This window comes from Orbilia oligospora (assembly GCF_000225545.1).
Source record: "Orbilia oligospora ATCC 24927 unplaced genomic scaffold scaffold00083, whole genome shotgun sequence".
In the NCBI taxonomy this organism is placed as follows: Eukaryota; Fungi; Ascomycota; class Orbiliomycetes; order Orbiliales; family Orbiliaceae; genus Orbilia; species Orbilia oligospora.
The window spans coordinates 300,515-328,362 of NW_011645640.1; the positions used below are offsets into that span (position 1 = coordinate 300,515).

At 45.4% G+C, this 27,848-nt stretch overlaps 10 protein-coding genes across 10 annotated transcripts; 4 read left to right on the plus strand and 6 right to left on the minus strand.

The window, feature by feature from the left end:
- Positions 1-1,268: 1,268 nt before the first annotated feature.
- On the plus strand, positions 1,269-6,615 carry AOL_s00083g81 (uncharacterized protein; the record flags this gene model as incomplete). Its single annotated transcript, XM_011125260.1, has 2 exons — positions 1,269-5,247; positions 5,306-6,615. 2 exons carry the CDS (start codon positions 1,269-1,271, stop codon positions 6,613-6,615), a joined length of 5,289 nt encoding a protein of 1,762 aa, XP_011123562.1.
- Positions 6,616-6,992: 377 nt separating this feature from the next.
- On the plus strand, positions 6,993-8,864 carry AOL_s00083g82 (uncharacterized protein; the record flags this gene model as incomplete). Its single annotated transcript, XM_011125261.1, has 1 exon — positions 6,993-8,864. The coding sequence occupies one exon, from the start codon at positions 6,993-6,995 to the stop codon at positions 8,862-8,864; it is 1,872 nt and encodes a 623-aa protein (XP_011123563.1).
- A 307-nt stretch (positions 8,865-9,171) lies between these two features.
- AOL_s00083g83 (uncharacterized protein) lies at positions 9,172-10,332 on the minus strand (the record flags this gene model as incomplete). The annotated part of the gene is made up of 1 exon (XM_011125262.1): positions 9,172-10,332. One exon carries the CDS (start codon positions 10,330-10,332, stop codon positions 9,172-9,174), a length of 1,161 nt encoding a protein of 386 aa, XP_011123564.1.
- Positions 10,333-10,918: 586 nt separating this feature from the next.
- On the minus strand, positions 10,919-11,698 carry AOL_s00083g84 (uncharacterized protein; the record flags this gene model as incomplete). The annotated part of the gene is made up of 1 exon (XM_011125263.1): positions 10,919-11,698. One exon carries the CDS (start codon positions 11,696-11,698, stop codon positions 10,919-10,921), a length of 780 nt encoding a protein of 259 aa, XP_011123565.1.
- Positions 11,699-12,273: 575 nt separating this feature from the next.
- AOL_s00083g85 (uncharacterized protein) lies at positions 12,274-12,567 on the minus strand (the record flags this gene model as incomplete). Its single annotated transcript, XM_011125264.1, has 1 exon — positions 12,274-12,567. The coding sequence occupies one exon, from the start codon at positions 12,565-12,567 to the stop codon at positions 12,274-12,276; it is 294 nt and encodes a 97-aa protein (XP_011123566.1).
- Positions 12,568-13,360: 793 nt separating this feature from the next.
- Positions 13,361-15,104, minus strand: AOL_s00083g86 (uncharacterized protein; the record flags this gene model as incomplete). Its single annotated transcript, XM_011125265.1, has 8 exons — positions 13,361-13,478; positions 13,585-13,760; positions 13,882-13,915; positions 13,982-14,077; positions 14,134-14,293; positions 14,378-14,390; positions 14,529-14,683; positions 14,756-15,104. 8 exons carry the CDS (start codon positions 15,102-15,104, stop codon positions 13,361-13,363), a joined length of 1,101 nt encoding a protein of 366 aa, XP_011123567.1.
- A 2,203-nt stretch (positions 15,105-17,307) lies between these two features.
- AOL_s00083g87 (uncharacterized protein) lies at positions 17,308-19,910 on the minus strand (the record flags this gene model as incomplete). Its single annotated transcript, XM_011125266.1, has 5 exons — positions 17,308-17,424; positions 17,490-17,904; positions 17,972-18,585; positions 18,642-19,127; positions 19,191-19,910. 5 exons carry the CDS (start codon positions 19,908-19,910, stop codon positions 17,308-17,310), a joined length of 2,352 nt encoding a protein of 783 aa, XP_011123568.1.
- Positions 19,911-20,817: 907 nt separating this feature from the next.
- Positions 20,818-21,789, plus strand: AOL_s00083g88 (uncharacterized protein; the record flags this gene model as incomplete). Its single annotated transcript, XM_011125267.1, has 3 exons — positions 20,818-20,889; positions 20,952-21,005; positions 21,082-21,789. The coding sequence occupies 3 exons, from the start codon at positions 20,818-20,820 to the stop codon at positions 21,787-21,789; spliced, it is 834 nt and encodes a 277-aa protein (XP_011123569.1).
- A 555-nt stretch (positions 21,790-22,344) lies between these two features.
- On the plus strand, positions 22,345-24,174 carry AOL_s00083g89 (uncharacterized protein; the record flags this gene model as incomplete). Its single annotated transcript, XM_011125268.1, has 1 exon — positions 22,345-24,174. The coding sequence occupies one exon, from the start codon at positions 22,345-22,347 to the stop codon at positions 24,172-24,174; it is 1,830 nt and encodes a 609-aa protein (XP_011123570.1).
- A 483-nt stretch (positions 24,175-24,657) lies between these two features.
- On the minus strand, positions 24,658-27,825 carry AOL_s00083g90 (uncharacterized protein; the record flags this gene model as incomplete). The annotated part of the gene is made up of 2 exons (XM_011125269.1): positions 24,658-27,243; positions 27,319-27,825. The coding sequence occupies 2 exons, from the start codon at positions 27,823-27,825 to the stop codon at positions 24,658-24,660; spliced, it is 3,093 nt and encodes a 1,030-aa protein (XP_011123571.1).
- Between the last annotated feature and the right edge of the window lie 23 nt (positions 27,826-27,848).

Below are 27,848 nucleotides of genomic sequence, written 5' to 3' on the forward strand. Positions count from 1 at the left end.
GAAGCTTAAGGCATCTCGAAATAGATGCACGGCGGACATGACAAGGATTGAGTTTCCCGCCAACCCAGATACGGTCAAACCTCATATGCATCTTTTCCTTCAAACCCTCCATCAACAGCTTTCCAAACCACTTGGAGCTTTGAACTACCACTGCTGCAGCTTTTCTGGCTCAAAGAACCCCTCACCCTTCATTCGTTCATTGGATTCCTCCTTTCGTTGATTCGTTCGTTCGTTCGTTCGTTCGTTCGTCCCTTGTCTTGGTCGTTCGTTATCATATCACTGTCGTTTTCTCTCCGTGTTTCCCTTCCCTTCTTTCTTTCTTTCAGCTTCATCTTACCCTTCCCTAGATTATCCCTCTCCATGCCAGCAGCACTCGTTCTTTCATCCATTCATTCATCCATCCACTACACTCTCGCCAGGCTAGAGATAACTTACCGTCCGTTTGGGTTTCGATTCTTCCCTATCCACTATTAACTACTTAGCTATTCGTCCGTCGGAACCGAAATCTCGCTTTGGAAAAGAAAAAAAGGGTTCCTGCATTTCGCATCTTCGTCTGATTCAATCCACCCCAAAAACCGTTTTAACACCCCGCAACAGAAGCAGGGGACCTTCGCGCGGCTAGTACTAGTCAGATATGGAAGTCCGCTTAGTCCGGCCGCCACCAGACGACGTTTGATTATTTAATTAAATCAAATCATTTACAGGGTTTAATAGATCGCGGCTTGCCTGGGGGTACGTACATTGGGTATCTAGGGTATACGAAGTACGCTACGGGTCGGACATCGGGCCATTTGGAATATGTCTGGATCCCTTCCACACCGCCAGTTCTCCTTCGAGGGTATGCAACCACCCCTGGCCACTATGCTCTATTTAAAGCAATCCCGGTCACTAAGATCGGTATATACTTACGACCGTCCCGAAGTAAATACAAGGCTAATGAGACACTGCGATTGTATTGGCAGGCGCCGGTTCCTCGTCCGCTCCTCCAACTCTCGCAAATGGTGACCGTCGTCATTCCACATTCAATTGGACCCAAAGGCGTCCCGTCAACGCGGCTTCCGGTGCACAGCCTCAACAGAACAACCCACATCTCCGGAACTTTTCATTACCAGGCATGTCCTCTTCCTTTACTATAAGAGTCCAACGAAATCCCAGGCCGACGGCCTTTTCCTAGAGTATGTTTTGGCTTTGGAAGTCTTCAAACTAACTTACCTTTTTCTGTTGTTGGTGTTATATAAAAAACAGGCCCGGCAGGTCACCAATATCCCATGGACCGATCACCTTCGCATACTAGCCCTACGAGTCCGACGGGCTCCTTCAATACCTCCCAAAATGATTATTCCTCTATCCCAACGTCGACGGCATCCCCAGTACAGGCCTCTCCGACCCATTCCTCTCCAGCCTATGCGCCACCAATCCAGGCACCGTTGCTCCAGCCGCTCAGTCCAAACCTTCAAAGCCGATTATCGAGCCTTGCATCCCGGAGTGGTGTCGCCAAAATTTCTTTAGAGCCTCCGTTACAAGCCCCCCCTCGTCCTACATTCAGTGATCAGGGAACTGCAGCGATTGTTCGTGAAAAGTTAATTACTGTACGGCGCTCCCAACCTGACTATAAACCGCCATCTGCTTCCGGTACCGGCTTCTTAAGAAAGAAGACAGTAAAAGTCACAAGCAATAATGAAGCACAGATGGCTACGTTCAAGTTCAAAGAACTTAGTTACTTGCTCGGGCAAGAAGTGCAGCAGCCAATGACAGGGCCTGATTTGGATACAGAATGTGCGGCTATCGTCGAAGCGCTTTTGAACATGGGAGCCGATGTCAATATCTATAAGCAGGCAAAAGATAGTTTAGTCGCGAAGATGCATATCGGGAAGAGCGATGCGAACGTCGAAATCCCTGCAAGATATCTCCAAGATGCGACCGAACGAGGCAAAATCAACGTAATCCAGGTCTTGGCTTCGCGGGGTGTCAAACAGACTAGCTTAAACGAAGCATACCAAATTGCCATAAGAAATGCCAATATAGATACCATAAGAGTCTTACTAGAGTATGGTGCCGATCCGAACTCTTCTTCGACTGCGTTCGAGCATCTGGTTTCGGCGGGATATCATGACATCGCCAGATTAATCCTTCGTTCTGGTATTCCTATAGCGAAGGAATGCCTGACACGCCCGTTGAAAGGGATTATTGAGATGGGGTATGTTGATATGGTGGAACTCTTGGTGGCTCATGGTGCAGATTTGGAATACAACAACGCGGAGGCGATTATGGCGGCTGTAAAGCTGGGAAGATGGGACATTCTCTTGAAAATGGTCCTGAATCAAATTACACCCCCACACGAGCTTTCGCAAGTTTACCTTCTGTCAGCAGTCAACACTGTAATGTTCGCCGACTTTGAACCTTCCTTGCGCCTAATCCTTATTGAAATTTTACTCTGTGCTGGTGCACGGGGGGAAGACCTTGCTCGAGCATTGGGACAAGCTGTCGGTGAAAGGGATAAGAACCTAATTAACCTACTTCTAGAGTTTGGCGTTGACGTGAACTATGATCAAGCGGCTGCGCTACGATATGTTGTATCCGAGTGTCAGCTAGACCTTGTATCCATATTGTTGGTTCGACCACCGATACCCGAGTACCTTAACCTAGCATTTGGGGAAGTACCATTTGCTTCGCAAACGGAAGAAAACATTAAACAACTGTCTTCACTTCTGTTGTCAGCAGGGGGCCTTGGGGACAATGCAGCGAAGTTGCTAGTTCAAGCCGTTCGGGCGGGTTATAATGACCTTCTTCACCTACTAATTGATGGAAGGGTATCGATAGAGTACAATAATGCAGAGGCATTGGTTCACGCCATCACAGCCGTAGATACCCGGAAGGTCAAAACACTCCTCAAAGCAAGCATAGGACCAGATTCTGCATCGATAGCTTTTGGTGCTATTGATATGTTCCTGGACGAGACACAGCTACACGAACTTATGGGTCTCCTGCTCGCGAAGGGAGCCCAGGGCGATCCTGTCAACCAAGCTTTGTTGAATGCTGTCCGGCAAAAACAGTGGACCATCATTAGCCTGCTACTCTCGAACAATGCCGATGTTGGATACGCAAATGGTGCGAGTTTAATCCATGCAGTTTCCGAGGCAGATGAAGCGATGCTAGATACACTATTGCGAAACCCGATATCGACAGAAACAGCCAACGTCGTGTTTGACACGCTGAGAATGGATACAAAGGATCTCTATCCAATGGCGCAGAAACTTATTGCAGCCGGCGCAAAGGGAAATCCGTTATCAAAGTTGCTTGTATCCGCCGTGGAGAGGAAGAACTACACAATTGTTCAGCTTTTGTTAGCAAACGGAGCTTCTGTCGTGTACGATGGTGGTGCTTCGTTAAAGAAAGCTGTCCAGACCGGCGATGATCAGTTGGTTAAGATGGTTCTTCCGAAGTGTACGAAATGTAGCGACGGAATGGCGGCAATGGCAGCTGCATTCTTACTTATTGATAGGCTGTCAGACAGTGCGAGAGCTGCTATAATGCCGGTATTCCTAAGATCCGGGCTTCGGGGTAGTACTGTGTCCGATACCCTTATTCAAGAGATTAATAAAACACCGACAAACTATGCTGCAGTTGAGATACTGGTGAAAGAGGGTGACGCTGACCTTAGTGCGAGCGGTGGTATGGCCCTCAAAACAGCTGCTAGTCGTGGTGATATTCGGTTAGTGAGGATACTCCTAGAGGCGGGCCCCGAAAATTCACTTGTATCTTCTGCAATACCCTTGGCAATGGATATCCCGAGTCCTTCGACAAGATTCGATGTCTTGGAAATGTTACTTACTTCGGGCGCGGAAGGAGATGAAGTCTCTATGGCCCTTGTGAAGACAATTCGACAACATCCGGAAGCTATTGGACAAATCGACGTACTCTTGAATAATGGTGCTGATGTCAATTTCGGGGCTGGCGAGGTGATCCGAGCCGCGTTTACGTCGAAGCAACTTGGAGTTCTCAAGAAACTTGCATATCGTGGAGCCAGCCAAGCCAACCTATCGACAGTCTTCCAAATGGCATGGGACTATAAAGATGCCGAGTGGCAGTATCGAGTGATGGAAGTTATCCTTGGAGCAAAACTAAAAGGACCGATTGTCGATGATGCCCTTATTAAACTAGCACAACAAGATGGAAGTGACACCAGGGTTTTCACATTGCTATTAAAACACGGCGCATCTGTAAACCATGCTTCTGGAGCTGCCATAATGTATTGCATTCGCCAAGGGTTCGTTGATCGATTAAAGCTTCTGCTTCAACAAGACCCTGCTCCCACAGTTATACATGACGCTTTACAGATGGCTATGGAGCAAAAAGATGCAACTTCGAAGTACGGGATGGTTGAGGCAATTCTCCAAAAGCAGCCGGAGTTTGAAGATATTAACGATGCTTTAGTCCGAGCTCTTGAGGATGAATCGCCCAGCAAGGAACTCGTTACTTTGCTTCTTGATAATGAGGGGTCTGCCCTCCATGAAGAAGGGAAGCCTATCAAACTCGCTGCCCTTGGCGGACACCACGAAGTCTTACAAATCCTCCTAGAGAAGACACAGAACGCCGTTGCTCAAATTGCTACAATAACGACGATGATTTTTGATGAAGCAATGACTTCTGGAGTTTGGAAAACAGAGGATGGGCTTGAGACGATGAAGATCCTCTTGAAGCATGGTGCAAGTGGGATGTGCGTGGATAAAGCCTTTGTCACTACTGCTGATGAATACGAGAAGTACCCGACAGCAAAACGATTCGTCGAGGCACTTTTGCAAACCCCCAATGCCAATGTTAACCGTGAGGACGGGCGATGTTTTAAAATCGCGGCCCAGAATGCAAACATCGAACTTGTCGAACTACTCTTGCAAGGAAACCCTTCGAAACGGACTTTGTCAATGGCATTCCCGCATGTAATCTCATCCGGAACTGAAGAAGAGAACTTGCTAGCCCTTGGTCGTCTTTTCCTCGCTGATGGATTAGAGACTGATTTGAACTTCCAGCATCCATCATTTGGTCCAGTGTTTTTTGGGGTTTTGACAAAATACCCCAATTTTGTGGAGTTTTATAAGTTGATGGTCGATGCTGGAGCGAGTTTGGAGGCTGAGGTTAAAGTCAACTTCCACAGTATTGGCGAGGGTGTTACACCCCTACTTTGGGCTCTCCTGCAGCCAGCTACTGAAGTTGAAAGTGCTGTGATCAAGACTTTTATCGACTCTGGTGGTAAGTTGTCCTAAGACAACCAAACTACCTTTGGGTAGTATGAGCTAATGTGTAATAGCGAATGTCAACTTCAAGTCCGAATATTCCCTTACAACACCCCTTATGGTTGCGGTCCAACGACAGCGACGGGATGTAGTCTTTGAACTGATCAAAGCCGGCGCTTCCGTAACTACGGAAGATCAAAAGGGGCAAACAGCACTATTCAAAGCGTGTCAGGAAGGTCAATACGATATTGTCGAGTTGCTAATGGCAAGGAACACGTCTCGAAACGACGGAAGCTTACACGAAGCCGCCGCATTCTGTCACCCGGATGTCGTTAGGTTACTCATCAGAGAAGGACATCACGACCCAGACTTCCCATCATCGAGACATAGTGGCCGAAGTGCATTATCGGAGTTAGCACTCGAGGGTGACGCGACGGCGAATAAAGAACGAGTCAAAGAAACCGTGGAAGCGTTGCTTGATGGCGGGGCAGATTTAAGACTACGAACTAACAATCGTTCCCCATTGTCATTTGGGCTGGATAATAAGAATCCAGTGGAGATGACTCGACTTCTACTCAACTCTGGCCTTTATAAGACCATCAACAGCGATTTCAACCTTTACAGGGATGAGAAGAATGTTGTTTACTCATTGACGATGTATGTTCGGAAGGGACTATGTCAGAATAAGTCACCAGAAGTACAAGAAGAACTTTATCGACTATTAAAGGCCTTCCGTGGAGATGATAGATACTACGTCGACGACCCAAAAATGCCTCAGCCGATTGGTTATATTGGAATCCCCGATTATTTATCAAGAATCGAAGAGGAACGACAAGTCGTCCAACGCAAAATCGATCACGAGAGAATGTTACAACAAGCCCGTTTACGAATGGAAAAGGAAGAAGCAACGGAAAGAGAAAGGATACGAAATCACGAATATCAAGCTGAATTAGTACGCCAAGCGGATCGAAAGGCTCGTGAAGATGCACGAATATCACAACAACGTGCAGCGGAGTTGTCACACATCAAAGCAATGAATGAACAAAGACAGATAATGGAGGATGCGGATAAAGCAAAGCAGTTATCGCATCTGCAACTTATGCATGAAGAGGAGCAACAACATAAATCTCATATGAACCAGGAAGAGTTGAAGATGATTGAGTTTAAGGTTGCGGCTGATAGGAAGAGACAACAGGAGATTGAAGATGCTACTGATAAGGAACATCAAAGGCAGATTGCTTATTTGAAACAATGGAGGGGAAATCTGGATGCGCAGAAACAGTTGACAGGCCCTGATGGGTATGCGGGGCCGGTTTATGGAGGCCCTAGTGTTCCACCTCGAGGGCAATTGCAATGGCCATATACTAAAGACGAGCCGGATTAACATATGGCCGGGCTATTATGAGGGGGGATAAGAGGGCGTTTTTGAAGTAAATTTGAGCAGGAAACCAAAAAAGCATTCCTTTCCATATTATTTCTTTTAATTTTTGAGGCGTTTTTTTCTTATTCTTTTTTATATTACCCATAACTACGGATCATAGACTCACTTTGAGATAATATTTTCCTTTTTTCTTCTTCTTGCATGCGTGAGGGCCTGCTCCGCATGGCAATGATTAATGTTTAGCATATTATTCCACGACCGAGGTCTTTATTCTTATTTACTTTTTTAAATCTTCAATTTTCTTTTTAAATTGGGCTTGCATGTCCCGCGTGGGATCCTTTTGTTAAGGCTTTGAGATATATACCGATCGGATGACAACGATGCTAGCACGTGGATTGTTAATCTCAGCGTGGCTGAGCCTCGTGGTAGCAATCCCAGTACCTCAAGACGGAGGAGGAGGGGATACCACCAACGGCCAAGGTCAAGGTCAAGGTCAAGGCATCGGAGGGAACGGAGGTGGCCAAGGTGGCGGTGGTGCTGACGGTCGTGGTCGTATTCCACGAGGAAGAGGGGAAATCAGCGATTATTCGTATACTAGTTCAGAATTGTCCGATTCAATAGTCTCGGTTCCCGAACAACCCGATTTATTCTCTAGGGGTCAAGTACGGCAGGGAGAAGAAGAGGAGAAGGAGGAGGGGGGAGGGGAAGAACTGGGTACGAGGGGGTATCTTAGGTCGACGGCGCAAACGAGACAAATGCCTAGTAGTATGAATAATAATGATTATTATAATAATAATTATCGACAGGCGCTGAGTAGTGCCGGTGGTGGTGTTTACGGTTCTCCTATGGTGTATGTGGGGCCTGGTAGCGCTGAGTATATGCTTAAGCATGGTAATGGTGGTGCTGGTACTATTGGTATCGGTGGTACCATTGGATCTCGAGGAGGTACAGGAGGGGTTCCAAACTCTGGATCTGTAGGCGGAAGAAGCGGAGGCCTCGATACCAGTCTAAGAAAGAATTTCCCAGGAGGAGTTGGTGGCAGCCCCCCAAACTCCGGACGTATACGAGGAGGTTCGAATAATTATAATAGCAACAACCTCAACAGTCCAACCCCTTCGACTTTTAACAACCACCTGGCACCAGGAATGTTCTCCCGGCCGCCGGAAGGAAGTCAATCAGGTTGGCCATGGGAGTATATTGAACGTCTACCGTCACCACCACTAGAGAACAGTCTAGGATTCAGCGGCATCGCCGGCGGTATCGTAAAGTCACCACAGTATCTTTACGGTCCTCAAGATCAAACGAGACTTTCTTCACCGTATGGTAGTAACCCGCCTTCAGTACGGTTCAGCGGTATGCAAGAAGGGATATATAGAAACAGCGGACAACTCGGGAGTACTTTCTCTCGAGAACGGAAGCTGGTTCCGCAACCTACTACACCGTTGGGGAGTAGTAAGTATGTTAACAATTCACCTAATAAAACGAAGAATACACCGGGGAATACGGGACGGGGGACGTTGTCTCCGCATCAAAGTTCACGGAATAATGGTGGTAGTGAAGAAGGAGATCAGGAGGAAGTAAGACAAGGGTTCGTGGAATCGTTTAGATCGCAGTACCCAGAGTTTGCGGAGACGATTGAGTTTGTTACTGATGGGGATAAGAATTATTCACCTGAGAAGAAGATCTTGGAGGAGTTTAAATTTACGACTACGAATCCCACGCCGAGGATAGTGACCCCTCCTCTGGTTGATTTTGGAAAATTTGGAGCTGGTGCGGATAGAGGAAAAGCAGGCGCAGGAGCGGGAAGAGGCGCGAACAGTAATAATAATTACAATAATGTGGCGGATAGAATGGAATCGGATTTGTTACCTGTGGATTTGGAGAATATACTTGCGCAGTATACATACGCTGATACGGAGGATGATGACAACAATGATAATAACAACAATCAGAACAATAATGGCGTCGGTGGGAATGGCGGGGCAGGAACAAAAGCTAGTTGTGATGTTACGGAGGGAGACTGCACTGATGGTATCGGCGGAAGGGAGAGTTTACCATTGGCGGCTCAGGTGACAAGAGCGAATGGTAATTTTGAAGTCAGGAATCCTGGAAGGGTTGCAGGGCTTACAGGGAGAGGTGGAGCGGGTACTAACAGAGCTGTGCCTTCTACTCCAGGTGGCAATGGAGGGTCACCGGGAGGAATCCAAGGGTATCCTAGTATGAAGGGTCCGAGGATAACTCTTGAGGACTGAGTTTGATTTATTGTAGAGGGTATTTGAGTATGGAGTTTATAAGCTAGTTGATTGATGTGAATGGAACTAAATATTCTGTCTCGTACCTAGACCTGGAAGCTAAATATCTAATATTTGGATATACGTGCATGCTAAAGTGTTCTTCATATTCCTGTCTATTTTCATGCAATAAATCTCATTTTACATATATATGATAGTCTCGTATTGCAGACTATGTATATGAATAGATAGCGGGTCAAAATTCTAAGCTAGCGCCTAGTACCATAGTCCAGAAACTCGTGGCATGAGAATGAATTCGAATAAGATTCTATAATCCTGGTATCTGTTCATTTGGTCTAAGTGTTAACTTCGGCACATTATTCTCCTTCGGAGGTCGAAATGAGCTCGTTATCTCCGGTAATGTCAAGGCACTAATTTGTGGGTCGCGTTGGTCCTCCATATTACTAGATTCATTGTTGATAGAAGCTACCTGAGAACTATGATTCAGACCTGGCGACGGTAACTGCAGAGATTCCCTCCCTTGCGGTAAAAACTTCGGTTTTAGGGCGCCCATTTTTTTGCGCAAATGGGGTAGAGCATCACCACCCCTAATCGTGCTTGGCATTTCTAACAGACTGGGACCCTCAGGAATTGGTTGGAGGTTATATTGCATTTTCTCTCTCGCTGTGAAGGAAGAGTCGTTTGGGTTTATTAATAAATTTTCGGGTTTTCCTTGCCATGATGGGAGGGGTTTATATAAAGGTCTTTCAAGTAACTCTCTAAGTTTATGGCGGAGTGGTGAGCGTCTTGGGTAGTCACCGTAAAAGGGATCTCTGACTGGATCGTAATCTGGCTGTTTTTCTTCTTCTTCTTCGTAGCTTTCGTTGTCTTCGAGGTCTATATCTATCCCTCGATCGTCGGCATCTGAAAAGTCCAGTGTCACACGGCGGTCCTGAGTTGCAAGCTTAAATCTTGCAGTCAGCTCTTCACCGTCTGAGAAATTATAATCTATATTTTGTGTGTAGGCCAGGTCCTCTGAATCGCTGTCCTCGACACCATCATCGAGTGCTGTTTTGAGTCGGGCCAGATTTGAATCTTGCTGGAACTTAGCTCCCTTGAATGGTTGTTTGTTCAAAGATAAATACTGCGGGTAAAGCTGTGTGGTATCCTGAGAAGCAGCTTGTCGAAGAGTGGTGAAAGTATCTAGAGGCGGCCCTGCAATATTGTTCATCCATCCACGTCCGTTCTTTTCTTCATTCACACTTGGGATGGATATGGTTTCCGCAGTTCCATACATGTTTGTGGTATCTTGCACATCTAGTGCAGATGGTTCCGGTAGAGGAAATATTGTCGGTTTTGAAGTCGACTGTATTTTAGTCCCCGGCCGGCTGACGAATGATTTGGGGGGATCATTGGGGGGGACAGGTAATGAATAGGCGATATGGATACCTAAGAACAGTGAAGTACTTATGTAGGTCACGAAGACCATTGTGACGTCGACGATTCGATTGGGAGGGTACCATATGAAGTTAACTCCCAGGGTACCTACTATCGAACGATATTAATCTCAATTTTCTTCTTGCCTCTCTCCCCGTTGGTAATCTGAGAACGGTATGCTTCCCATACGAAGGAATCCGAATTCGTCTGAAGTTTGGCAGGGTTGCGGTAGAATGATACAAATTGCGAGAAGCGCGCGGTATTTTGATCACTTGGTGTGTTGGGGCCTCCAGCCGGACCTTCTTTGGGATTCACAGAAGAACCACCCCGAAAAGGTTTGGCCATGGAGTGTAAGTTTGCTTTAAATTTTCGAGATTTTATATAGTTAATTCCATGTCTATACCTCGTTATAACGCTAGAATATTAGAAGTATGTCTTGGCCATTTAGTTTATCGCAAATATGGATTTAGGTTCGATTGAAGGCCGAGGTCGTGAATATACGGAGCACCACGATCGCGATCGATGCACGAGATATATATTATTCTATAGGATATAATTGTAATTAAATTTGAGTGCAAAAGGATGAATTAATATATTAATATCAAAGCTCAATTAATATTTTTTCCCTAGGCTTGTGTTTAATACTGCCCTCCTCGGGATGCCATTGCTATCTGTACCCTTGGTGTTAGTCCAGGCCGATAACTTAACACTTGATCAGTTACAGGTTCTTCGTCCAGGTTTTCTAGAAAATTAGCATCAATCGACGAGTCATCATCATCTACATCTTCTGAATCCCCCCGGCCTTGGGATAACGACCCCCAATTTGTCGTCATCACCACTGGATCCCTGTATGTCGGCTTCGGTCCTCGAGCCGAGTAAGGCATGCCAAGCATCTGGATAGTCGTTGGGATATAGCCTAGTTCATCCTCCGGAGCATCTTTCATGTCAAAGTTTTCATCACCGTCCCAATGAATATGCTTTTTCCTGACTGTTCCGTATTTAATACCGGCTTTCTTTTGTTTCGGAGTTGGGAACCTGGAATCTATTCGTCTGGCGCTCCTTGGTGTGCCCATGGGACTTAGGCTGAATCCGGAATTTTGCCCACCGGATGGGAATTGTACTGTAGCCAGTTCGAGGTTGATATCTCTCGAGCCTTCTGAAGGTGAATATTGTGACATTGAATAGTCACTGTTAAGCTGTATGTTTGCGCTTATGGGGTTCGGGTTTTCGGAAAGCACTGGCGTCGCAGGAATGATTACAGGACTTCTGAATGTATTGGTACCACCTGAGCTATTTGAGTCCGGTTGGTTTTGATTTTGATTTTGACTTTGAGGTTTGTATCTACTATAAAGCCCAGGGGGAGGGGCGACCACAAGGGTCGATGCCGATAAAATGGCCAGGGTTTTTAGCATCACCATGGTGGCTATGGCAATCTTGTTACTGCTAACATGGAGGCGATTTGGAACCGACGAGGAACTCTCCCGGCCAAAATCAGCCTTCGGCTTTTCGGATTTATTTTGAGGAGGTTCTTTGAGGTATTATATCGCTCAACCTAGGATCTAGAGTATACTAGTATCGAAAGTGTTTTTGGCTTGGAGTCTAGAATTCCCGCGATACTCCCCGCTCTCCGAGAACTAGACGAAAACAGATTGAATGAGGCCAATAATGTAAAATTTAGTCCATTTCATGCATGAATTCATTTGATCAGAAACATGCGGCAGGTAACTAATATGCATAATACATTGAAGGTCGTATCAATTGATTGCAATTGCATTGGTTTACTACTGAGTTTATAGAGCAAATTATCATTAGATGGTTTTCGAAGTTGATTCAATTTTATATACAAAGAAAAAGCAGATACATTTTATTTTTTAGTATTCTTCTCGTCTCAAACCAGACTTTGCAAAGAAAAAGATGTGTCGACTTATATAAAACAAGATTTAATTAAAGAAGAATACAATTGATTATCCCCAAAGAAGGTGGGGACTTGTATCTATTTCCGAGCACGAGCTAGAACTGCTCTCTTTTTCAACTGAGCAGCCAATTGAGAGCGCTTCTTCAATTTCCTGGCATTGGTCGTCGGGACACTTCGTGGTATGTACTTAGACCTGACCGTATTCGCAGCATGAAGCTTGATACTGTCGGCTTCCTTAATGCACTCCTTGCCTCCACTGCATTGAGTGTCTTTAGTAATCTCAACCGGGGCAGCAAGGAGAGGCTGCACGACAGCAAGAAGAATAAGAAAGAAAGTGATAAAGAGGTTTGGGGCTCGAAGAGTAGCTTGCATCTTGAAGAGTAATTTGGTCGACTTTACCTATATGATTTTTTTTAGCGTTGCAATTGTAACAAAGAAATCCATACGACAGTGAACTATGGTGGCCCACCCCACAGTTCTTTTTTACATTGATTTGATGCACTTACTGGTGTTTGTATTATATAAAAAACTATAGCGCTATGGGAATGATATTTTGAAATCTTTAATTAGCTGATCGATAGATAGACTCGGATGGACATTGCATTGTGGGATATATACGGTACCATTACTTTATATATATAGCTTCAACCCCGTCCGAAGTTTTAATCTTAAGATAAAATTGGAAACTATACCCGTTCTGTTTTCGTACAAATCTCCTACGATACGAATGCGGGCTGGGGAGCAATTCTGCTCAAAAGAAGCAGAATCCCGGAATTAATTAATTGGTCAGCTAAATTCCAACACGACCTGGAGTTGTTGGTACCATTGGCGTTGATACGATATATATATCACAGTTGGTAGATCTATAGAGCGGGGGGAAACTTGGGGTCTTAAGATCTTGTCCAGCGATATCCAAATGACTTGCCTCGAACCTAGAACTGCAATTTAATGATTTTCCGTTATTTCTTCGGTAATTTTAGACATTTTTAAGTATTTGCATAAGTTCGTATTTTTGAGACATCAATCTAGTTCTCGGCTTGCAGTTGGGAATTGAAGCCTGTAATCTACTACAAATATTTAAACAGAATCTTGCATTGCATTGGCTAAAGCCTACGCAATTGCGCAATGCAAGAGCGTACATCTACCACAGATGGTGTTATAAACTTTATTTTTTGATCCCTGCCAGTTCCTGGATTTTCCGAACATCTTTGACATAAAAAGATACGAACCCTGTAGCACGAGCCATTTCTCGGTCATTCCCTAAATATCTAGCAGTATGATAGCTATAGTGGAAATTTAGTGTTCTAGTCAGCCCATCTAGATAATTCGAAATTTAATGCCAGGGTACCGGTGAGCAAGATCTTAAGAAAAATATCCCAATTAACATACCTCCAGTCAAGGTTTCCCCAGCATGCATCAGCATACCCTTGAATCAACCTCGCTACGTTCGCATCGATCTCCTCGTCCCATGTAGGTAGCTCGCGTAACGCTTCCTCCCATTTTTCGTATGTTTGGAAAACCATTTCCCCAGCTTTGTCCATTGCCTCTTGTAGAGTAAAACCTTGCTTTAAGAGCAAAACAACAATATTGGAGCCTTCACCGTATGGGAGGAGTTAGATGTGTTTAGAACCACTATGAAAACAAACTGATCACCAAACCAGTGAGCCTGTAGGTATATGTACGTACTATTTCTTTTGCCGAAGATATAATATCGTTACACCTATATTAACATTTATAGATTAGCTATCAGGACTTTGTTGTTATTCTCATATAGGCTAAATCGTACAAGGCTATAATTTCATCGGATAGTTCCTTAAAATCCTTCACGGATGGATGTTCCATAACGTAAAGTGGAATTTTAGCGTTTAAATTAACAGCCCATCTACAGCGCAGTTAGCGATTCCACTCCTCGTTATAGGGTTGGTTACCGTAAAATACTCCGAAAAAAGTGCTACCGTCCTAACCCCGCTAGTTTTCCGCCGAAACGACATATATTCCTCAGGGGTTAGGATCGTGTTTCTTTTCCCCATCAACTTGTCCTGGTACAAGAGCCCGATCATATAATCTCGGTTAGCTAGTTTGAATCGAGCTCTTTCGTCTATACCGTATGTTAGCCTGTTCTATATTTTACTCTTCTTGACAAGCGGCACCATTGCCGGGAATGGTATTCTCGGGGTCATACCCGGAGGCGCATTCTATTTAAAGTGGATAAACGAGTTTAGTTGCAATGCTCATCCCATGAAAGGAGCTTAAGCATTAGGCTTATGGTAGTTCTATATATTTATTCTCATATTTCAACCCCAATACGGGACTTTATAAATTTATCTACGTACTGCACTTATTCTTTTCCAGACGCATTGGTAAATGTGTCTTAAAGCATTCTCCTCGACTGGAATTGGTGGGTGGTCGTCATCTAGGATCGCTAACGTCTCAAGAATATCTTGAGCAGCTTCAATGGGTTTGCCTTCGAAATCGCCTCTATCATAGCCTAAATATAATTGAACTCAGTTTAGAATGTATTCGGGAACTCTTAAATGTCTTAACAGATTGAGGGACGCACGATCATCAAAGAAAATGACCCAAGACATCCATTCCAGAAGAGCCCTTAACGGCTGTTCTGGCGCGTTTGGGAGCATAGCGGAACATAATAGTGGGATCTCGATCTCCGCAAACTTCTGGAAAGCCTTTCCGAGGCCTAGTTTTTCAGATACCCAGAGGTCCGTATCCTTTACATTCTCCAACAATGGATTGACTTTCCTTGGGGTGGCTAGGATCGATTTGTAAAAGTTTGGGAGCTTTACTATCACTTTTTCTTCGCCTTCAAGCTCCGGCCGACCCAGTAGAAGGATCAGTCCATCTTTGTTTGTCCAAGTTTGATCATCGGTACTGGTGACTAGTTTTTTGACCATTGCATGTGCCATATTAATTGAGAACTTTCCAAATTTCCTATGGGTGAGAATTAATGCGAATCTTAAATAAGAACAACGGTCGCAACGGAACCCTACGTTCTTATATAAAAAATTGTTTCTGATTCCCGTCATATCACGATGTTAGTGGGTCAGGTCTTATAGAGCTTTTGAAGCTAGTAACTATAAGGATATCTCAAAAAGGAAAGGGATTATATGTACAGCCATAATGTTCCGTGATTACCTAATTTTCTCATCCGCATATACTCGGCTTCGAGTAAATCTTACCTCTAAGTTAGCTTAACATCTCTAAATCGTCAGCTTTGCTCCTAGGCTATGCATATAATATATGTGCAAGTTCGTATTTTGGTGTTTTCCATGCCCGTGCACGTGGCTAGCTATAGCTGCGCAGAAGTCTAGAAGCTAGAAAAATCGAACAATATTGCGAACTTTTTACCTGACATAACTGCTTAGCAATACATCACGGCTGTGAAAGCTTTAATAATTATTCTCTAGTTGTGGCCGACCTGAGCCCAAATTTTCTTTGCTTAGGAATGCTATTTGCATGTCTATACATAGGCAAGTACGGGTATACGTGTATCGTACGATCGTATCCATTTTCTCTCAGGCCCGGTATGGCGGGCCAAATCGGTAAAAATTGGATGCAAATGCACAACTCGATCATGCATATACAAATACCTTCACATATAAACAAAACCTAATAACTTCTAGGTTTAAACTTATTAAAATTCTAGCCGGCCAGACGCCTAGCTAGCTAGCTACTAGCCTGACCACTGGCTAGCCTATAAGCTAACTTCCAACCGGAACAATTTAAACAATAGTCTGCTGGCACACAATCTATCTACTTATATCGTTTTGAAGTAGCCCATAGAATATAATATAATAGAATAGAATAGAATAGAATAGGGTAGGTTTTTTTTTTTTTTTTTTTTTTTTTTTTGAAAGTTTATATTTGCATTTGCATTTGCATTTGCACTTGCACTTACATTTGCAACATCTGTATATGCATACAACCAAATATATGTGTTACAGCTGATAATACTAGTATTGTATATGCATGGATTTTTTACCGTTTTGGAACTTTATACCCGGTTAACTAACGGTTAAGAAATTAGTGCTAAGTATACTTAGGTGTTGCTAATTATGATGATATCATTGATGCATCGCTATCATGCATATGCATGTTCCGCCAGGTTCCAGGAATGTATCATCCCTCCCAATGCCTTGTAAATCCATCAATCTATATTTCTATAACTTAACTTAACGTAATTAATTATAATCAGTCGGAATTAGAGTAGTTATGGCTAGCCAACCCTATAAGGGGGATTCATCCTAGAATCTCATGAACTACCCAAATTTAAATTGAACCAAATTGCAATTGGCCGAGCTCCATTCTACATATATGGGGTGCGAGGGGAAATCTAGCTTCGTCGAATACAACCATGTAATCCTGTACACTGTTGTAGTTGATCGCGATCCAGGAAATACGAATTCGAATTCCTGAACTTTAATTTTAAAGGATTCGATTCGCGTTATATGGCATCAGGAAAGTTGATCGCGCCAAATTCGGTATAGTACATACAGAAAAAGACATTAGTCGTTTCAATTTTAGTTACGAATTGGCTACACATACGCTACCCTCGTCCAATTCGGCCGGGACGAGGCAGGCGATCTACAAAAAGTATGGTTTGTGAACCATAAGCTTAGTTATTATTCGGGTGCATTCTCTACTAGTACTATAGCCTAAACTAGCTCTCTACTGAGATTGATCTGAATCACTGCTTTGAAATACCGTAAATGAATGTACGCATGTACGCGCGGATATATTAAAGGAAAGTGTGGACCGCGTCTGTAATACGAGACTAGCCTTCGAATTCACTAACGTTTGAAGCCCACTTTAATAGGTGGCACACATATCCCTTGGCATTTAGGAGCTTGGCTTGTCGCCTAGTGGAAAATTCGACAAAGGGAACTTTTTAAGTGGTTGAAAATGAATTAAAGAGTGTAGTACGTTGCCTCGTATAACATAATACTATGAAACTAAGATGCATTAAGTATCTCAAATATTACTATTCCATATCAAATAGATATTATTGCGCAAGAACACCGATCCACACGCCCATGAAATCATAAAAAGATACAGAAAAACAAAGATAATTACGCCCGTCCGTATGAATCCAAATACTTAACTTGTAGGTAATGACTGGCCGCCAAAGTATGCATTTCCGATCTCCTGGAAATCTGGGTTTCCAAGCAGATAATCGTCAAATAGAGCGTTCGTCATCATTTGATCCCAACTCGACTATGGAGCAGTTGTTTGTTAGTTATCATGCAATACGAAATCCCAAAGAAAAATAGAGTACTCACCCAGTCGACATCTGGAGCCCACCCTTCTTGAACGTTGACGGGCCGCCCTGAAGTTGGAAGTGGAACGCTATATCCATCACTGCTAGTCATTGTCACAACCCCAGGGGCGTTTGTCCATCTTCTGGTGCTGCACGCTTTATCGTAGAGCCCTCTGCAAAGTTTCCAATCAGATGTTTCCTTTACCCCCTTCGCCCAAGCTAGGTCCGGTAAGCTGCTAAGGGCAAACATTTCATCTAAACATTTCCATGCGCGGTCTTTGAACTTGCTTTCGGGGTTCGCTAGGAGCTCTCCCAGTATGATTGCTGCTCCATGGTATTGTGTGTACGAACTGTAAAACCATACAAACGGGCCCACCCCTGGGTCTGTTTCCATCGAATTGGACATTTCAACGACGACGAGGGCCGCATGGATCGCACTATCTTGGATTTAGTAAGGGTTCTAAAGCGGGTAAGCAATCTGTGATTGGAGAGCGAGAAACATACTTATCTCTTACTGAAGATGGTAGTAATGTCCGGTGCTTTGGTTTGCTAAGGGGGTAATATAAAACGAGAATGGCTTTGTGGACAAGCAATATTGCAGTTTTCTTAGCCAACCTTTCCTTGGCTGATTCGCTATTGAACTTTGGTAGCCATTCCATTTCTAACTTTTTACCCCAAGCTTGCATTTCCCTGATAAGATTGTGGAAATCATCTTTTCTTACTTTTCGAAGGCTACTAGTAACCTTCAAACTTGATAGATAATATTTTCCGGCGAGACAACGGAAAAGATAATGCGACATTTCTGTATATCCTGTCTGGTCTTCTGGTAACGGTTGGCCATCAACTATCTCGTGGTCATCAAGATTATGCGGAAGGCGAGTATCGTAGCTTTCCTCAGTAATGGCAGGGATTGCAGTGGCAGGTCCGATGGCATACAATTCTAATTGAAATAAGTAGTACCATAATCTCCGTCGCAGCTCACCCTCGACAACACCAATATTCGGAAATATCGATGGATCACGGTGGAGCCCCATTGATCTACCAAGTCGAAAAGCAACAGCTACAAGAGTCCACGTTGCATTTCCTTGCGCTTGGCCGGAATGTTGAAGTAGCATCGACTACGAAATGACATGGTTAGATGTTTGAAAAGCAGGAAATATCAGGTCATACTCACGATTAACAATGTCAGCGCTTGTAGTGACCACAGCTCTTCCGCTTCCATAAACCGGGCATTTACAAGAGCATGTTGTGTCGCTTCCCTGTAAATTCGAAGTTGCTCGTCACGTTCCATCCCACAAGCCCTTCGGGCCATGGGTGGGTCCATAGAGACAACACCCGCGTAATATATCGAGAATAGGAGAGCAACGAAGGATTTGATATTCTCCGCTGGCATCCGACCCTGCCAGAAATCGTTATAGCTAACTTCGAAGGATGGTCTATGCAAAATATGCACCATAGGGTGTACTCTTTCAACATAGACTTGCCAAAGAAAATCGGAATGCGATTTTGTTGGAATATAGGACGACAGATTGGTGGTATCCATCAACGAAAGTGCGGATGGGAACATCATATTTGATGCCCAAGCTGTCCCCACCTCGGTGGCAGGTCGAGGTGTGCCATCATCCTCTGTAGCTGAGATTGCTTGTTTTATATCATCGATCTACGGTATCAGTCCTCATCAGTGAGTTGAAACCACATGTGCGGCTCGGTGACCTGGACGAACCTCATTCTCAACGGCCGAAATCCATGACAATGGCCCAATGTATCTTGTCTTTCCTCCGTCCCTAACTTTCAAATGCGAATCTGCTACTGGGAGAACATCCTGAGTTCCTTGGGATCCTAAGGGCCCTTGGGTTCCGGGATACCCGGGACCCTGTGAAAAATCGGTATTCGGCAGGCTTATCGCCACGTTCCCAGACTTGAGCTGTTCTACACTAGCGGCTAACAACCCTTCGAGCCGCGTAATTCTCTGCTGCAGGTCTACTTTCGTCTTGTTTCCCCCATGGCCGTGTCCGTGGTGTCCATTGCTCCCGCTCGCCGGTGAATGCGTCGTGTGTGCGACATGAGCATGCCCATGCTTTGTTACACCGGCACCAGTAGTGGACCTAGGATGTGGGTGGCCGCTGGTGGCGCTATTGGCGGCAGAACTGCTATTGCTACTATGGCCAACGTGAGCAGCCACCGCACCTGGCGCGGACTTGTCGTATTTACATTCCCTTCCCGATTTGTTGCATGGCCCGCAGAGGGGGTAAACCTTGTCACATTTGACTTTCCTATTGCGACAAGTCAAGCACGCAGTGATAGGCCTTGCCTTTGTCGACGCGGATGACGGAGTGGTGGCATGAGAATGGGAGCTGTGATGGGGTGTGCCTGGAGAGTCCGATTCAGACTCTCCACGAGTCGCATGGCCATGGTCTGAAACGTAAGAGCCTGCCGAGGACATGGACGACGTAAGAGGTAGGGATTTAAACAATAAAGCTATAATATCCGATACTATGCATAGACCTGGAAACGGAATTTACCATAATCTCGTGAGCTGGGGTAAATCGACGTGCATGCCCCTCTCGTACGGAGTTGATGGCTGACAAGTTTCGTACGAGAGAAAGAATCGGGAAAAAGGTTGATGTGGAGGGGCGAGGTCGATGTGTAATATAAATTTGGCGACTCGATTCATTAGCCCGCTTATATTCTGGGCGGGCATTGAAAAGGAAAAGGCCCAAAACTTGCTGCTGTTAGCGTGGAAATAAATTTTATCAAAAGCCGAACAATGCCCGGGAGGCCAAAAGCATGTCCGTTGACTGCCGGTGGATTTCGTAGGTTTGATTCGGCAGAAGTTGGAATCAATTGGGAATCGACTGGCGATTGGGTCTAAATACGAGGGGAAGTTGCATTGTGAGCTCTTCGGGCCTCTGAATCGAACATCAGAGCTTTCGGCATGCCGCCGGATGCAGCCATGGCTGGTCACGTGCCGCGCCACCGAGTTTGTGAGACCGGGGTTAGTTTGTGTTGGTGTGTTGATGTGTTGATGTGGTAGCCCCACCTTCTGTGGCGCTCGTATGCACAGCCTCATCTAAACCCCTGTATCTGTGGCTGATGCACAACCTCCAACAACACCAGCTCGCCAACACCCAGCAAACGCGCTGACGACGACCAGCTTTGGTTCCACCCACTACCCACCATCTTCAACCCCTCGAATTCGACATCCACCATCATCAACATCGCATATTACGACCCTTCGAAGCTCTAAGGACCGTTCTACAACGTAGATCACGACGCTACGTCCACATAGTTACCTTCTCCATACCTCTTGAAGCTCCACATCGTCGGCGTAGCTAGAGCTCCTCTCCAAGATGGGTGGCTTCGATTTCTCCAATCACACGCGTAATGCAGCTTTAATGGCTGCTGGTATGCCAGCTCCTAAGGTATATACCGTCAGCTTCAAACATTTAATACACTAAGGAAGCGTCTGACAGCTTGAATCAAGGCAACAAGCACAGGTACCACCATTGTTGGATGTCTATATGACGGAGGTGTCGTCGTAAGTTCATCAACCCTTCATCTTGAACTTTTCGTATTGAGAAACATAACTAATGGTGCACTTTCATCTATGCTAGATTGCAGCCGATACCCGTGCCACATCCGGTCCCATTGTTGCCGACAAGAACTGCGAGAAGCTCCACTATATCTCCCCGCAAATCTGGTGTGCTGGTGCAGGTACCGCTGCTGATACTGAATTTACGACCGCCATCACCTCATCAAATTTGGAACTACACTCTCTTTCTACTGGCAGGAAACCTCGCGTGGTAACATGCATGACAATGTTGAAGCAGCACCTCTTTAAATACCAAGGGCACATTGGGGCCTACCTAGTTGTTGCCGGTTGTGATCCTACCGGCTCCCACCTTTACACAGTTCACGCCCACGGATCCACTGATAGACTACCATACGTCACTATGGGATCTGGAAGTTTGGCAGCTATGTCTGTCTTCGAAACAACTTGGCAGAAAGGTCTCGACCGAGAAGGTGCTGTCAAGCTTTGCTCTGAAGCAATCTTGGCTGGTATTTTCAACGATTTAGGATCTGGTTCAAATGTCGACGTTTGTGTTATTACCCCAGAGAAAGCTACTTTGATGAGGAACTACATCACACCGAATGTTCGTGTTCCGAAGGAATTGAATTACAAATTCGCGAAGGGCACCACGGGAGTATTACAAGAGAAGGTTATCAAGAAGGACGAACTGAGGAGATATATCACAGTGACAGAGGTTGATGCTAAGGGAGAGACAACTATTCAAACAGATGTTATGCAAGTTGACGCATAGTTGCAGCTGGTAGAAGAAAAACAATGGAACTAAGAATCAAAGTTCAACTGCGGATACATATACCTCTATACAAGAGACATTAAGATCTAGCTTCAAGTTACAAAATAAGAAGTCTTAGTTAAATCCGCACTCCGAAATTCTCTAATTTAGGCCGCTGCCTCCCTGGTTCCTGAAACTATCGCATTAAACTCCGATATCACGCATTCTACAGCAAATCCCCTGTGTTCCACAATACCACACCCAACACATTTCTCCCATCCCGCCCACAATCTGCACAAATGGCCTCGAACGCGGACGAGGATGAGGACAACATATAAACAATAATACTACACGTGTTACGTACTTTGAGCTCTTGCGAGGTCTTAAATCGTCAGGCGTAATAATGGCAAATTCGTGATATTATATATGTCAAGTGTGGAGAGCTTAAAATGAACCAGAGATCACGCTTCTTCCACGTCTTGACCACACTTTGCATTCACTCTCGTTCAAGTCTCTCAGAAACGTGTTATTGGATATTAGCGGCAGTTAAAGGCCACGCCCAAAAGATTGAATATAATGTTTCCAAAATTGCTGTCGCCGTCTAAGACGGCTCTCCTTCTTGTCGCCATCCTTTCCGCGACCAGGCCGTCTGTTTCAGCACCTACGGCAGATGTAGGAACCTCTGTCAGTAGTGCTCCGAAACCTGTTCCGAACTTAGCTCCGAGCAATGCGCAATCGCTCTATAGAAGAGCGGAGATACCCTTTGATACCATAAATACTAAAGATGGGATACCAAACCCCCCTCCCAAGCGCTTGGGAAAACGCCAGTTCCAGCAAATGAGCGTATCAGCTCCAGCAATTTTGAGCAGACCACCAAACTCCCCAAATACAAATGACGAACAAAATGCAATCGGTGCTGCCGCGGAAAGAATCAAACAAGCGGCCGATGAAGCCGTTAACCACATGGAGGAAGTAGCTAACTCCGCAGTTCGGAACGCTGCTAATGAGCAAAGGGATGGAGTCGATAATCCAATTTTTCATGGAAGCCAAGACAATTCTTACGTATGGCCATCCGCCATTCCTAGCAACTATCCCTGGCCGACAAATGTAGCGACTACGTGGGACCCGCTGGCATCTGCAGCCGCGGTAGCTGCCGCCGCACCTGGCGGACAAGCGTTCCAAGTGTTAGATGGTAACGGCAACCTAGCTGAGGGCAACCAAATTCTCAACGATATGGGCCAGGCTATTCCCGGCGAGACCCTCCAGAATTCTGATCCTAGTGTCGTCTCAGCGATTACTAGCAATCTCGGTCTTTGGCGTCAGGTCCTCGATGACCCCAATATCCAGAAATTCCTGCAAGACAATACTCCGGAAGGTCTACAGCCGCTACTCGACCCTAGCACCGTCAATCAACTAGAACAAAACCCTGGTCTTGCAAATACCCTCTTTCCAAGTTTGAACAACCCGACACCAGAAAGTATTACCCAATTCCTAATTTTACTAGATACTGTCCCTCTCACCGATAAGTTGAACTTGGTAAACGAAGGACATGATGTTGCTCTTCTAGCACGAACAGATCCTGAAGAGCTTGCAAAGATGATGAATACAGTAGATAACCTTAGTGCTCCAACCCAATTCCCTGTCAGCGGCTTCAGAACCGACATTCTACCACCACCAACCGTCCACACCGACACCGGTTCAATGTTATTTACACCAAATGGTTTTGAAATGAGCCCTGTAGGGCCATTCGGAGGGCCAGTTCCCCTTCCTCAGCAAGGTTTCGACGGGACGATAAACCAACCTCCGGGGCCAGTTTCAGATATATTCCATGGCACGTTTGGAGCAATACCCACCAATGTATTCCTTCCCAATGGTGGAACGATCAGCTTCAATTGTGTCCCAATATACATTGACGCAAATGGAGAACGACATGCCGCTTCAGATATCCCACCCCAGATCCTAAGTGCATTTAATGTCGGTGGTATGCAAATGCCTATTACGACTCAATCGTCCTTCATGGACCAAACCACGGATCCTAACACCCCTTTAACACCCTTCTTAAGTGAAGTGGTTGCTGAAAACCCGGACATTCTTTCCGCATCGCAGATCGATGATACCACCGTTCTTGTGAATACTGAGGGGGGCGATGACGCAGAGAAGGTATTCTTGAAAATGCAGAACGGATGGGGTGTACAGGCTCAAGATACTGACAAACAAAATGGGCTCGATACTGTGATATTGGAAAAGGGGGGAACGAAATTTCAGATTAGCCAGCCCCAAGGATTCGCCACTGCGGATATTTTGGATGCCAAAACCCCAGGTGATATCTTGAGCAAGATCGGTGAAGGGGCGAGTATCCAGCTCGAGACTGCCAATGTTGCACCGGTGCCAGAAGTCGCTGCATAATATCTAAAACGGCACCCGAGGCTTCATTTGTCAAGCTAGAATTGATATTCATTTGCAGATATTTTATTTGAAAGAAAGAAAGTTTTTGCATGTGGAGTTAACTTTGCCTTCTGATGATTTTACATCCTCGCACACTCATGTATGGGTTAAATAGATTATCCTAAAACGTTTGTATACGCATACTTAACTTCCCATATCAAACTAGTTGGTTAGCAATGCAGCCCATAGTTCTAGTCTATAGTCTAGTTCCATGCCTAGGACTTGATGATTATAATGTTATCATTTGCAACCCTTGAATCCGGTTCTACTCGGCCGGTTATTTCAAGAAACTCTATATCGAGCCCCACAGATCTATGAATGCTAGTGCTGACTAACAAGCAATATAAACACGCCATGAAAAAGAGCGTACTACAGCCCTCAAACCTTTGGCATAAAGAGTCTTGGAGCGACTGATACCATAGAGCCAAAAGCTGCTTTGCAACCTCATTTGCGCATCTTCCAACCACTGGGAGTTTTATCAACCCTGCCGTTCTCTTCCATTTTCATCATGAAATGATCCAGCTCTGCGGCATCAAACTTAAGCCCGCCCATGGGGATTAGGAACAAACTAAGTGTCGCAAATACCCTGTCGGTTGTCAGTGGGCCTTGATTTGTTAACATGCCAGCGATGTAGTTCCAAGCCATGGTGAAACGAGGATTCTTGAGAGGGTCGTCGTCTTCTGCATCTGCTTTAGCTGGTGTAGGTTCTTCCTTCCTTGTGCCTCCTTCTTCGTTCCCAGAGTCATTTGAGTCTTCGGAAATAAAGCTTAGTGCCCGCCGTCTACGCGGTGTTATGTGCGAATCATCCCTCTTCTGTGGCGATGTGTGAGGTGTGGTTCGTCTCGAAGCAGGAATATCGCTGCGAGGCAATGTTTCCATCACATAGTATATTTTCCTGTTTAGAGGGTATTCTGCAAGAACGGTACGGTCTACCCAATACTCTAGGGACTTTTGCAGGAGTTCAATTTCCATAGAAAGTTTCTCTTTCAGTTGATCTATCGACCAGGCATTCCCAACCTCTCCACCATTAAGCTCTCGCGGAATATCAGGGTTCGGAGGGGATGGCCCTTTGGCAAACGTGTCGATGACAGTTGCAGCGTATGTTGGAACTTGTTTGAAACCGAGTGTTCTGTCATTTAGCTCGAGTTCAATCACGGCAAAGCCTTCTTCCTTCAACCAGTTCAGCTTCCGAGACTTCTTCAAAAGTTCAAATTCGTGATTGAAAAGATCGAGCGTGTTTGCTATTCTGTTCGGCGGATTGAAATCTCCTTCAGATATCATATGTTGCGGCCAGAACAAGCGACTTATGACTTTCACGTGTACCTCTGTTTCCATTCTCTGGGGCCCTCCAGCCATGGCAGTATTCCGAGAAAGGTGCTTAGTGAGGATCGTGTCTCGCAAGTGTGTATCAATTTTCCGGGACTCGCTAAGGTCCTTTAGCATTATAGCTGCGTTTTGCATCTCGTTCTCGCCGAACCTGACTTTTAGAAGTTCAATTGTGGCCTTTTCTCTCAGAAACTCCGATGTAGGCTGAAGAAGTAGCCTCTTCCCGAGTTGATTCTGAAACTCGTTAATGAATTTTGTGCTTTCCAGCATGGTGAAAAGGTGGGAGATAATATCAGTCCCCTTGTCCCTCCTGAATTCCGGCCCCGCATCTGCTGGATCGGGCTGCCAATCCATATCATCATAATCTAGATCCTCCAAACTCGCGGCGGCAGCAGCTCCGAGAACCTCATTTTTCTTGTCTGCTCCCATTTGTGCACAAGCTTGCAATTCAGTGCTGATTTCCTGAAGGACATCCTCGTCGTCGAGATCCTCTGCATCGCCTGGGATAGCTTTCCGGCGTCTCAAGCTCTCCTTGAAGGCTTCAGCACCCTCAATCGATATGGATTGGTCCGCCGATTTTATCATAGAGTCGCTGTTCTCATCTTCTTCGTCATACTCATAGCATAGTATTCCCTTGACAATCTCCACAACCGTATCTTCACGTGTGCTTAGATATCGACGAACTCTCGCACCAACTTTATCGAGTAAAACGCCCTTCGCATCAATGATTTGGAAACACTTTATCATGTTGATGTAAGCACGAAGGACATCAACGGTACTAGCACCCTGATGCAGCAGCCGCCGATTAAGTGTGTACGCAAATGTACTCGTGAGAACCAAACGAGCAATCGGGGTGTTGAGTGTCGGTATCAAATCCATGATACCAGGCATGGATTGGGGGAAGTCAACAATTATATCGAACATCTCCTTCATTCGAACCCTAGATAGCCTTTGTGCGAGACGATTTAAAACAGGGGGCAACTCCTCGTCTACATCTCCCGGCCGTATGATTTTCATAATCGGAACGACCAATGGCATCAGTGAATCAAACAGCCACTCTCTCATAATTTCCGCGGAAGCAACCGAAGTGGGAAGCTTCGCCATGCTTGTATCGCCCTCTGCGTCTTCGGTTTCAAGGTCGGAATCTGTGTATCTCCCACTAAACCTATACGTAACCCATTCTCCTGCAACCCGGTCGATAACCAAAGCAAATTCACGTTCGCCAACACCATTTGCCATTAGCCCAATAGCGTTCAAACTTTCAACAAGCTTGAAAACAGCATGCCTAGCCTCTTCGCACCGTCTGTTAGCCTCTTCTTGATTAACAGCCGCTTTCTCATCTTCTTCTAGCTCAAGATCTACATCAGTGCTATGGACTGTTTCGTCGGCTCCAGGAATGTGCGGTGACGTAAAGAGACCAACATCCGTTACAGCCGTTCCAGAACTCGGAAGGGACAGTATGACGGTAAAATAAGCATAAAATGTCTTTCGTAGGAGAGATGGGAATTTTGACGGGAGGGAGTAAGCTATAATCGAGGCAAGAGATCGGTGGAAGGGCTCAACAGAAGCAATCGGGTCTATTTTCGCAAGGTAGGGTAATATGTAGGCAGAATAAACTGAATAGTAGATTCTGCAAGTGACTCGAAGCTGCGAAATAATGTCATTGAGTTGATATTCCGGCCGCGTTTTGGTTACTGGTTCTCTCTGGCGAACTACCGGGTTAGTGAATTAAGATTCAAAGTGTAACGGCTACCTTAATGAGCAGGAGGAACGGCACACCTCAACTTCCTCTAAGATAGGTCTGACATGTTCGAGAAAATGCCGTCGCACTTCGCAAGTATACCACTCGACCAGGTTCTCACCAGGTTCAGCGGTGACCCCGGATGTCATAAGATATGTAATTGCCTCCCGTGTATCTTGTCCGAATAAGTCTGCTTTCCTTCGCAAATAAACACCATCCTTCTGGACTCCCAGAGCAGTACCCTCTTCCTCAGACACGTCAAATGGCGAATCTGGAAACGATAGGAAAGTCGTTGCGAGATGCCATGCACGACTGTGAGTAACGAATGCTTCACCCCCTGGACTCGAGAAGGCCGGGCCCTGGGCGAACGGCGAGGCTTGAACAGCCGGCGCTATGGGAGTATTCTCATTGAAGGATCCCGCTGGGGTCGCTATTGGGGTGGGTAGCGAGGCAGAGGCGGCTGGTGGAAATATGCCATGGAAGATACGACGCTTCTTGACCTGCCTATGAGGCTCCTGAGGATGGTGAAAGCTGGAAATCAACATGGCGAGGGATCTTTCTGTTTTGT